Below are 12310 nucleotides of genomic sequence, written 5' to 3'. Positions count from 1 at the left end.
TACTCTTTTGGCTAAAATGACCTTGATGCATTCAGTTTTGATGTGTTGGACTGATGCATATCCATTCACATTTTAACGTGGAATTGGTGGCTTGAGAAATAGAGAACAGTTAGGGAAACTCATTTCAGAGCCTAGTCGGAGATCCAGAGAAAACAGGACTTCACAGTTAACAGATGCATTTTATAAATAGTTGGAGTGATGTTCTAGCACTCTTAAAATCAATGACACCTGTGTAAAATGGCACATCACAGCAGGCACAAAACTCTGCATTTTAATGAACAGGGATGCTGTGGTTTCTAAAGAGTATTACATGACTGATGCCCTTGATCCTGCAATTGAATCCATGTGGGTGGATCCTTTCATCAGTAGAGAACTGACTTTATGGCTAAGGCTTCTCTCAGCACTTCATAGGTTATAAAGGTTATTAGAGTTAAAATAGCACCTGCCACCACAGTGTTTTAGACTGTTTTTTCAGTTAAATATGTCACTGTTTGAGCATCCACCTGAGATTGTTTATCAGGAGACAGAAAAAAAAAGTTTTTATTATCATTGTTTCTATATAAACCCAAAAGGACAGGAAAAAACATTCTGATAAAGTTAGATAGTATTCCAGTATATGAGTTGGTCATAGATTTCTCAGGCTTATTTCCTAACTTACATATGCTGCAATGACTTACTGGGGGCATTCGTAACTTCAGAAAAGATGGTAGCATCCATGTCATTGCAATGCTAACAGTGTTCATTGTGTACCCAGGTATTCTGTTATGTATAGAACTGCTTCCAGGGAATACGGAAGACCTGCTTTGCAACTCCAGCATTTCATTTGAATCCCTATGCTGAAAACCTCAATTACAGGGTTATTTTTTGTTTTCTATGGTATATATCTCTCCCTATATATGCCCAGTGCAGAAAAGTGCTTGGGTGTCTTCAGAAGTTTTGACTAAAAATGCAGGTACATAGCGGTCAGCCTGAATAGGGCTGCTCTATGCTGTAGCTCTCAAGACAGAATCTAAAAGCAGGAACATAGGTTAAAAAAGGGCAAAAGCTGTTAAAGTACTAGCAAATGGGTACGACCGGTAAGGTGTATGTCGAACAATTCTCTATGTAGATGCTTCTTAAAAACAGGCAAAGCCCCCAGTTTGAACAGATTCCTATGGTATTAGTCAGTAAGGGATATATCTGGTAAAAGTCTTACATAGAAACAGTCCTGGGGCTTTTTTACATAGATAACAGTAGGATATCAATTACTAAACTTTTGTATAAACTTCAATTGCTGGAGATGGAGAGATTACTAAAGAAGCTGCAGTTTTATTTACCCCCAGCATTGCATTCCTATCACATAATACATTAGTGACTTTTTCTTTCTTCTCTGTTTACGTTCTGACACCATGTGGCCTGAGCTTTACTAATAATCGATTAATACAAATACTTCCAGTGTATGCTGCAAAATCTTAAAGAAAAGTAAGTATCACAGCTTACATTGTGCTGAAATACTGCACAGCATGAATGTATTTCTACAGGAGCAATAGAATTGGTGCCACATTTAGTTCTTGGGGTTTTTTTAGCTTATATATTTGTTCTTTTTTTTTAAAAAAGGGGGATGAAGATATATTTTACATTATCATAGGTCAAGCACAAGATCTAGCAGCATAGACTCTAAATTTTGAGTTTATATAGGAAAAAAAGTGATCAAACATAGTAAGAATGTTTTTGAAACCAGAATAAAAAAACTTTTGGAGAGCATTACAAAAAAAACCAACCCCCAAACCAGAAAACAACCCACAGTGCTGTGCTTGTGCCAGTAAAGTTCAAAACACATCTGGTGATTTTCTTTTTTGCCACAGAAAAAAAATTCTTGGTCCTTCAGGGAGCTTGTGCTAAGGATAATGTGAGCCAAGGGGCTAAACACTCTACAGGACTGGTCCCCAAGTAAATGAAGTGTAATGGAGAACAATAATGAGAGAATATAAACAAAGTGTTTGAAGTTGCTCTAGTCTGAGTAAACTCAAAAACTGTAGGTTACAATTTGGAATTTGTTTGAATTCCAGTGTGAAATCTGTCTTTCCTGAGTCTATTCCTGACAATTCCCTGTGAGTGTTTGACCTGACTTTGATTTGGTTCATGATTCTCATTTCTGTTTTACAGGCTCAGTTTGATATTGCTGTTGCAAGTGAAATTATGGCCATCCTGGCACTTACCACCAACCTTCAAGATATGAAGGAGAGACTGGGAAAAATGGTGGTGGCTAATGACAAGAAAGGAGAACCAGTAACAGCGGAGGATTTGGTATGTTCAGTGCTGTAGACCTGTGAATAACCTCTGATGCGTTTGTTTTGCCTCTTGAAGCATTAAAAAGGCAGGTGTGTGCCAAGGATTTTGCTTTGAACAGCACAGATATCAAAGAAAGATATTCCTCTGGGCCAAAACTTGCTCACAATGAGAACAAGATGTAGAACTCATTTCTCCATCTATCTGGTAACATGTGGTTCAGGAAGTTTCTGATCTCCATAACCTGCTTAGATAGTTTTCATGCAGTTCTTAAGGCAAACAAATTTGGTGCTGGAGGGAGTCAGAGTGCGAGCTCCTATTTGAGAGAGCTAGTAATGTTTGCTACTGTACTTGTAAAGTGTACTCAGATGTTACAATGATAGTTACCACATGAATGCTTATACCACTGAATCAGAATGGAAACAAGCTATTCTTAATTCATAAGTTGCTGATAGTGCTTAAGACAGGGTTATCTCTTCACATCATCAAGACTTTTCCTTCCTTACGTTCCTTGCTGTTTCCTCATTCCCTACTTCATCTTCTGAAAGAAGTCAATATAATCTTCCTTAATATCAAATTCTAGCCCTTATAGCCAGGCTGCGAGTCAGTAAACAGTGTTTGGAAACTCACACTGTTTGTGCATGGCAGGTTCTGGTGCAGCTAGAAGCTACCAGTTAACCCTTGCAATCCAGCTGTATGTCAGGAATAGGCTCACTGTGATTGGAACTAGTTTACTGTAACATTACATTACTTGAATTCTGAAGCCTAATTGCCAAATTAAGTTCATATATTGCAGATTGATAGCACACCCTAAATACAATAAATATGGTAATGCTTTTCTCTTATGCTTTTTTTGTCATCTAACTATGTCTTTATAGCAACTGTGATATGTCTTGAAGCCATGCTTTCATGTTACCCTGCAGGCAATGACTGCCTGTATCACACAGACTATATGTGTGTTTTCTTGTTTGTCCCTTTTATGTGGACATCTGCACAAACTTACTGCGTTTTTAGAATGAGCAAAGGAACAAGTATCCTGCCTGATCAGCAAAGATAGCAAATCCACAAGCCAGGAATACTTTCACAGCCTTAATGGATTCCAGTTTAATAAGGAAATGAAAACATAATATCTAACTTGCCTGGATTTAAGATTGAAATTAAGATAAGGGTACCAAAATTTCTAAGTACTGTCATCATTAAAATTCAGAGCAAATCAACTACTCCCAATTATGCAGGAGGCATGAAGAACTGCATTTAATATTCTAGCTGTTGAAGTTTTGGTTTTCCTTTTCAGTTGCATAACTCGTCTTGGCCAAATAGAGGGGAGTGGGGAATGAGTTGCCTTAAATGCATAGGCAAAAACTTCAAAATAATTAGAACTACATTTGAAATGTGTGATTTTAATCATGATGCTGCTTTTGTATGAAGGTATTTTTAAGGTATTAATATTACAAAATATTTAACCTGTCTTCAACCACTTAACACTAACAGCTTGATGAATGAAAGCAGTTACTTTTCCGTGTTTCATCTATGGTGGAAGTACAGTGTTAGTGCTGGTATTATGAACAATGCACAAAGAATTTTAAAATTTTTCCACTATGTCCCTAAAATGAAAATAACGCTCAGCAAAATGTCTGTTACTAATTCAGTTTTCTTTGGCCTTTTTTTAAACAAACTTCCTATGCTTAGCGTCTCAATCATTTGATAGTGTCACTCGTGCTGCACATATGTTTCTAGTTCTCCTTTAAAGCAGTGTTCTGTATTCTACAATAGAAGAACTGCCCATAAAAAAAAAAAAAAAAAAATCATCACAGTGCCAAGGGTATGTATTACGACCATCTGCAGCTATGCTGCTGCATTCGTTTTCTTCTGCAGGTACTCCATACCATGCACAGGGAGGTTGGATGCATGTCATGATTGTGAAGTGCTGAAACTCCTACCTCCTTTGTTGTAGAGTGTGTTACAAATGAGGATGATAACTATGGGAAAAATAGGAATGTGATTTCATGGTAAGGCAGAAGAATGCCTTTTTGGAGAGTTGGATTCTGTTCCTGTGTTTTTCACAAAGCTTATGTGTGATGCTGTGTCCATATAAACTGATTCTTACAGTTTATGAGGAGTTATGTGTTCCTCTATCTGGCTTGATACCAGCTAAACAGCTGAAATCTATGGGAAGAGTGAGACACCACCAAGAACTTTGAACCAGGAGAAATTATTTTATGTTGTCTCAGGTTGAGCATCCAAAATTGGAAAATACTTTTGAGTTTGATCCTTGTGTGTGCTGGTTTCTCTTCTGAAAACTGGAACAATTGTTCATTTCTGCAGAGTTACCTATATTAGTGAAGAAATCAGATGCTGTGGTGTTGGGATTTAAGAAATGTCAAAAAAAATCAGTAGTGGGTTTTCTTACTAAGATTGCTTTATCAGATTATATACTGCTTTATCAGTATATTTATTATATATACAAGGGAAGAGCTTATGAATAACCGTACTGCACTTGGGAAACTGTACTGTACAAAGTTGAGTTCTCTGGAAACAATAGCAGGAGATGTATAATCACAGACCATACCATGTCATAATTCATATGCACAAAGAAGATAAATTTCAGCTCTATCAGGTAGCATTTAATTTCTATTCCTGGTTTCTTCCCACTGGTGGTCAGTATTTGAACTACTTGCAGCTACCCTACTCTTTCTGGACTTTAAATGCAGTAACTGTTCTTCCTCCTGCTGCTTGTGCTGCCTGTGTTGTTACTATTCTTCTGCAAGCCCAGCTTTTGGCCCCTCTTCATTTGGACTGCACAGGTTCTATCTCTCCCTTGTACATGTTAGAAGTGGATTCCTGTAGGATCCAGGAGAAGAGATCTTTGCCTGTGGTCCAGGTGTCCAGACCCAGAGCTGTTCCAGCCTGGTGCAGACTGTAGATACAGTTGTTACATCCTACATTTCAGCTAAAGCTTTCTGGACAGGACATGGCAAGGCTAAGCATTCATTAATGAGTATCTGTGAACTGTCATTTTTGGTTTTGAGCAGATTTTCAGATGTGTTATGAGGTGTGATGTGAAGCCATTCTCCTCCTGAATTTTCATTCTTCTTTTGAGTTAGGGTCACAGAGGAGGTAAAGCTTTATAGCTCAGAAAGGAAAGATCTCAAGACAAGTGAACACAGAAAAATCAATATACATGGTTATCTTATGCTCTTAATCCAAGAACAGTTCAATCATTTTGACTTAAATTTTCATAAAACAAAATCAAGTTTTAAAAGCTTGAATCTATCATAACCACTTGACATGGAACATGTTAGCCCAAAGAACTGCAATTGCGTATAGTTTTAACAAATTTTACAGACAGCTTTGTCATGGGAGATACCACACAACCTGAATAATGGGTGCTGCTCAGTCCTATCTGTCACTTATAAAAATTCTGGGGTTCATATTTTACATATACTACTCAGATTAAATTTATTCAAGTTTAAATTTTTGACAGTAGTCTTTAGTTCATTGAAATCTATTTGAACCAAAACCACTAAACCCTTCTCTGTGATTTGTTTCCAGATGTACACACAATATACTTCAGAAAACACAATTGCTCTTAATTTTGACTTTATATGCAGTATATTTATAATAATACAATAGTAAAACCTAAAATACACATTGGCAGATATAAACCAGATGCAGAGGCAGGTTAGGAGTAATAGAAAAAAGATAAATTGAATATTTCATGAATTGAGAAGACTCCTTCCACAAGTAATGGATTAAATATCTATCCTCTGTAATGGAACATACAGAAGTCTTTGCCAAAATGTGGTGCTCATTGTACAGTATTTTGAAGAGTGAATTGCTTTTTGGCTTTTACAGTGTAGTAGAATTTTGATGGACACATGCCATATCTTTATGTGAAGTTAAATGGATATGTATGCCCCAGATCAGTATTTCAGCAGCTATGAAAAATATTAAATAAATGTCACTATTTTTTTAAATAAGACTTCTTCTCAGTTTACTTTCTCTGCCATGCTGTTAGATTTCAATAATTCCAGGACCAAAAAAAATAGCATCATATTTACTTTTATAAATGATCTGTCAGCTGAATATATTTTGTTCTCTGGTTCATCAAAAACCTTGTGTACATACTTCACTTTTAACACAAGTAGTTGCAGTTCTCAGCTTACAGTTTATGGTTTAGTTTTTTACAGAACTGATATTGCAGAAAAATATTATCATTTTGTTAGAGACTATAGTTTCAAACGAAGGGAAGTTACAAGTACTTCATTATTTTTCTTATAAAGGGTTTTTCTCTGCCCGTCAGTCTGTGTAACCCTTATTCATTTCACAGTAGTTACTCTCAATCACCTTCCTTGTCATCTAGTGCTGGCTTTCATTTCCACTCATGATACACTTCAGAGACCACTCCACTGGAAGTTGCTTTGAAAGTATTTTGGTTTTTCATCTAAGTTTGCCTTTCCTGTGTCACATGTATAGTTTATTTTGTGCTCTATGATCCTTGCTGTCCTGGGGAGCATACCTGCCCCAACAGCTGGTGAATAGATGGAGGGGGTATTATTTTCAGAAGTACTTGGGATCAGTTCCAGGAGGGAACCTGGGAGACTTGAGTGTCCATATACATTTGATTCAGAGTCCTACTTCTTTCTTCTGACAGTGAGTTAGTGAAAAGCTTATGCTCTTTGGACTCTCACATGCTTAATTGGCATGTAAGTGCCTAAGCCTCTAATTCTTTTATAAAAAATTATCTACCTTCTCTGAATTCAAAATGAGAACCTGATTCCTTAAATAGCTTTGAGAATCAGATCCAGGACTTTGAGCTGTGTGAATTGTTTGTTAGCTGCTTGGAGGATTTGGGAGATATGAAGGAACGAAAAACTTATTCTGACAGAGTCATGTCAGATAAATATGAAACCTTTATCAGCTGTTTGGTTTTTAAGGACTGTTGTTGACACCAAACCTGTCTAAGAACCATGGAAGGCAGATAGACATGATGTAGACTAATTGGAATCCTTGCATCTTTTTTTCTTTGCTTTCAGCTCCAGATACAATGAGTTGTTGTGTCCAGAATGCATATCTTATATGGATGTAGCTTCCCAAAAAGTTAAAATGCGTAGGAAATATTTTTTGCTTCACTGTTACCATCAAATTGGAGAGCTATCAGAAAGCAAAGGAGACAGGATTTGAACCAGTATTGTCTAGGAGGGGGAGGCGAGAGAAAAGTATCACAATTTTATTTTTCTTCTCCCCCAAAGCCTTCTTTCCCATCAATGTGTCTTGGGTCAGCAACAGCTATTTGCATGCTTATTTTGAATGAGCTGGTGGTCTCATCCAGCATGAAGTAAACAACAGAAACACCTAATGGGATAGCTACAGCTGGCATGAGTTAACCCTTGTCAGTCCTTGGGCAGGATTCCCAAGAAGAGCATTAGGGCTTATCTGTGACTGCTCAGATAGTTAATCTTGCTACTGACCAGTTGGAAGATCTGATGTAAAGTTTTCCATTTCACTTTTTTTTTTTTTTTTTTTCCCAGAAAGTTGAATAGCTGTTAGAATTGCCTTTTACATGGTAAGATTGTATGCTATCTCAGTGTTCATGTACTGAAAATTATCAACAGCTGTTTCTCTTTTAGCATAATGATGAATAGCTTATGCTATACAATGATGATAAAACTAAGATACAGGAAGCAAATGTAAAATTAACCAACTTTTCCTTCAGCTATTTTGATTACCTGTTGCTTCCTAACTGGTGTGTGTTTGTGGTTCTTTTTTTCATGAGACAGAAGATGGACAACTTAATTAACTGTTACAGTTTTGTGTTGATAGCAACTTGTGACAAGCATCATTTCCTTCAGCTAGGGATGGAAGGGGAAGAATTGTACATCTGGTCTGAGAAATTCTGTCCCAGATGGCTGCTGAATTGTTCAAAAAGCAGGAAAAAAACAGGCTTATAGATCTATTCAATAACTATATTGCAAACTGGTTTTATTTTTTTAATGAATTCAGATTATGCACTACAATCAACAGAAAGAAGAATGTAATTGTTTTAATAAATTAGGATTAAAAAACAGGTTTAATGAAGAAATTGCTAGGATTGAAATTTGTTCCTTTTCATTTTAAATTGTTAGAGCTGGGACTGGGTATTCACTATTCTGATTTGGAAGTGAATCAAATCAGTTTTATAAAGCAAATTGTTATATTGAACAGATTTAACATTTAATATCCTAAGAAGCACACTCACTTTAGAAGGACTTTTACAAATTGCTAGAATACAAGAAATCAAAGTAACAGTGGCAGTTATTTTTAGATGGTCCTAAAAAGAAAACTCAAAGGACTCACAGAATGGTTTGGGTTGGAAGGGACCTTAAAGATCATCTAGTTCCAACCATGGGCAGGGACACCTCCCACTAGACCAGGTTGCTCAAAGACCCGTCCAACCTGACTTTGAACACTGTCAGGGAGGGGGCAGCCACAGCTTCTCTGGGCAACCTGTTCCAGTGTCTCACCACCCTCACAATAAGGAATTTATTTGTCATGTCTAATCTAAATCTACCCTCTTTCAGTTTAAAACTGTTACCCCTTATCCTATCCCTACACTCCCTGATGAAGAGTCCCTCCGCAGCTTTCCTGCAGCCCCCTTTAAGTACTGGAAGGTCACTATAAGGTCTCCCCAGAGCCTTCTCTTCTCCAGGCTGAACAACCCCAACTCTGTCAGCCTGTCCCCATAAGGGAGGTGCTTCAGCCCCGGATCATCTTTGTGGCCACCCCTGGACCTGCTTGAGCAGGTCATATCCTTCTTATGTTGGGGGCCCCAGAGCTGGTTGCAGTACTCCAGGTGGGGTCTCATGAAAGCACAGTAGAGGGGGAGAATCACCTCCCCTGACCTTCTGGCCACACTTCTCTTGATGCAGCCCAGGATAAGGTTGGCTTTCCGGGCTGTGAGCGCACATTGCCAGGTCATGTTGAGCTTCTTGTCAACCAACACCCCCAAACTCATTTATGGATAAAATATTGAAGTATTGAAGTTACATTTCATTCTAAAAGCAGAAAATTTATGTGGTACTGGTTAAATGAAGCTTTACATTGTTTGTTGAGATTTGTTTTTGCATTTTTAAGTTCTTTATATAACATAAGTAGTTTATAATCTTACCAGTTAAACCAATTTTTTAAAGCTATAAAGGAGCCTGTGGAAGTGAAAAGCATTAATAATTTAATATTTTAAAAAAACATATTTTCCTTTTCCTTGTATTTAGGCTGTCACATTGGATTCAAACCAGAGTAGTTGGGTGTAGGTACAACATAGCACCAGGCTGCTTCTATGGAAGTGATGGAACCTCAACCATTCTGACAGAGAGCTGGCACACTAGTGTTTGCTTGTGTTTTGATTCTAACTTCTGAAATTAACATATTAAGAAACAGAAATTTATTCCTTACTGATTCAAAATAGGGAAAAAGATATTGGTTTGCTACTAGTTTCACTTATTACTTCTTTGTGGGTCTATTTGGGCTTGTAGATAGTAAAGGTTTACAAAATGCAAGGAGCAAAGAAACATCATTCCTCCCTTTCCTTTTCTTCATTCTTCCCCAAGGAAACACTTGATGTGCTTTTGTAAAAAACAGTTTTACTATTTTAGTTTCAATCCATTTTTATCCGAGGCCAAATATTCTGCTTAATATTCCTCTGAAATCTGTGTTCAGATGTGATGCTCAGAAAGGGGCGGCTTGAATTTGTATAAAATACTGTACTTATGAATGACTGCATACTTTTATTTCTCTTATCTGTCTGTCATTCTGATTTTCACACAGTTTGATAGTTCAAACAATCAAATGAGCCACTGCTTATATCACAATTTTTTCTATCCATGATCTAATTCTTTCAAAACAAAACACATTTTCTTCTCAAAATCAAAGCAGTTTAGGAATAAATTGAAATACATGCTTGTGATTTCTAGATAACACTGCATATAGTTTAATAGTGCTGTGTGTGCTCTATAGCACTTTTTTTCTAAAACGGGCATTGGGTTTTAGTGTAGAGGGATTCCATGACTTTCTTTTATTTTTAATTCAGTCAGTGTGAAATTTATACCTAATATCCAGCAAAATTTTTAGGGAGGAGTAAGTTTTATTTACAGCTAAAAAGCAGCAATTCACACAGCTCCTTTTGTCCTCATCATCACAGTAAGGCACCTCTAACTTTTAATCTTGTGATGTATTCATTATCTACGCCTCATCAACTCTGTGTCTGCTTTCATCCTGTGTCTATTACATATGTATTTGTACAAGTGTAGAAAAATACCCTTTCTGGTTGTTGCTAGCTGTTGATTCATGCTATTGATTCTGTCATGGAAGAAATACCTCTGTCATTTCTTCAAGCAGTTTTAGCAAGTTATTATCTTCTTGCTTTCTCAAGTCTCAGTGGCCTTTGTTTCAGCTTTATCTTTTGTTCCCATGAACATCTTCATGCTGATCACTTGATAACTGTTTCTGGTTTCTCCATGAAATAGGAAGAATATTTACCTACTTCCTTTTAAGTGTATTCAGAGCAAATCTCTATTTCTGGCACATTCTGTAAATACAATATATTAGAAGTCTTGGGTTAACATCAATTTATTTAAATTCTTTATACAACACTGTAATGCTTTTTCTCCTTTGAAGTGTAAGGTTTTTTCCCTGTTCTAACTAATCTTAAGTGTAACTCAGAAATGTTGCACCTTAGAACTGACTTCCTTAAAATGTGGACTCTTGTTTTTTAGGGAGTAACGGGTGCTTTGGCAGTTTTGATGAAAGATGCAATTAAGCCCACACTAATGCAGACATTAGAGGTGAGTATGGTTTATGATGCTTATGCTTCTCCAGCTTTCACATTCCATATTGTGCTTGTTGTGCTTCTTCAGCGACTGCGCTTAACTTTCAAGGTTCAAGCCACGGTCAAATCCATAAAGGCATCTCAGCAAATGTTCATTTGTGTATGTTAACTAATCAACTCTATCTGCATTTATAACTTTATGGTGGTTTTTTTCCTTTTTTTGAGACTGGCTTTAGTCATAATTTTGCCTAGTGTTGCAAACAAGCTGCAGTGCACTGTTGAACTGCTTCTGAGCACACTGGAAGGCAAGTAGGGCTTCGAAGTAATAGACTTCCTTCTGTTTCCCATCTTGCTGTTCTAGGGAAGTTTTCTTTTTATATATTTTTTGTATATGTGTGTTCCTACAGCCCTGCATTTTGAATGGAAAATAGATGCTTCGCTGAGGCCATTCTATTCTGTATTATAATTTGTGCCTTTTAGAAACACAGGAGACTCCTTTTGCCTGTTTATGCTTTTCCAAAAGGTGGCTCCCAGATACTCTGTCTTGCCATAGTGCCTTCAGGGACTAAATTAAGCTTTGCTGGTCTATGAGAGGAATGTTTTACACTTACCCTAGTGAATTTTCTTCCAGCAGCTCAAAGAACGCAGAATTAGTACTACATAACTTTGTGTCTGAGCAGTCTAGTATTGCCTTTTCAATAGTAAGCTGAATGATGAGCAATATATATGGGAAGAGGGAGGAAGAAAAATGGAGAAATAATTAAACAGTTTTGGAAACAAATGCATTTGGAGAACAGTTAATGTATATTATTGGAAGTTTGGCCATCAAAGTTACAGAGCTGGAATATTTCATAACAAATCTTTCCTGGTATGGTGAAAATTTGAAAAAATGTAGAAAAATACCAGTGCAATGGTAAAAATGTCTCATTCTCTACAGCATGTCAAAATAACTACCTTTTTGCTTTTGTGTTTGGATGGCGACAGCTTCCTGCTCTCAGGGGATACTAGAAAAATGTTATTTTAGTCTATGTTATTTTACTATAACCATCTTAATTATTTTCTCCTGCAAAGAACATCCATTCTTTTATGTGGCTATATGAAGAATATATGTGTGTGTCAGAATTCAATATAACATCCAGTACCTGAAACTGGAGGTCACATAGAATCAAGAATGTCATGGCAGAACTGTGTATTAAATCACCACTTGGATGATATTGTGCATGTTAAGCATCAGTGACA

At 36.9% G+C, this 12310-nt stretch overlaps 1 protein-coding gene across 3 annotated transcripts in view; it reads left to right on the top strand.

Moving 5' to 3' along the window:
• Positions 1 to 12310, top strand: part of MTHFD1L (methylenetetrahydrofolate dehydrogenase (NADP+ dependent) 1 like) — a 157486-nt gene that overhangs the window by 48143 nt on the left and 97033 nt on the right. For all 3 annotated transcript variants that reach the window (XM_074896561.1, XM_074896562.1, XM_074896563.1), the window contains 2 exons: positions 2146 to 2286; positions 11019 to 11087. In XM_074896561.1, coding sequence (XP_074752662.1) covers positions 2146 to 2286; positions 11019 to 11087 — 210 coding nt within the window. The remainder of the gene's footprint in view (positions 1 to 2145; positions 2287 to 11018; positions 11088 to 12310) is intronic.

Source organism: Athene noctua, chromosome 1 (genome assembly GCF_965140245.1).
Source record: "Athene noctua chromosome 1, bAthNoc1.hap1.1, whole genome shotgun sequence".
In the NCBI taxonomy this organism is placed as follows: domain Eukaryota; kingdom Metazoa; phylum Chordata; class Aves; order Strigiformes; family Strigidae; genus Athene; species Athene noctua.
Note: the sequence above shows the minus strand (reverse complement) of the source record. Positions and strands in the feature narration are given on the sequence as shown.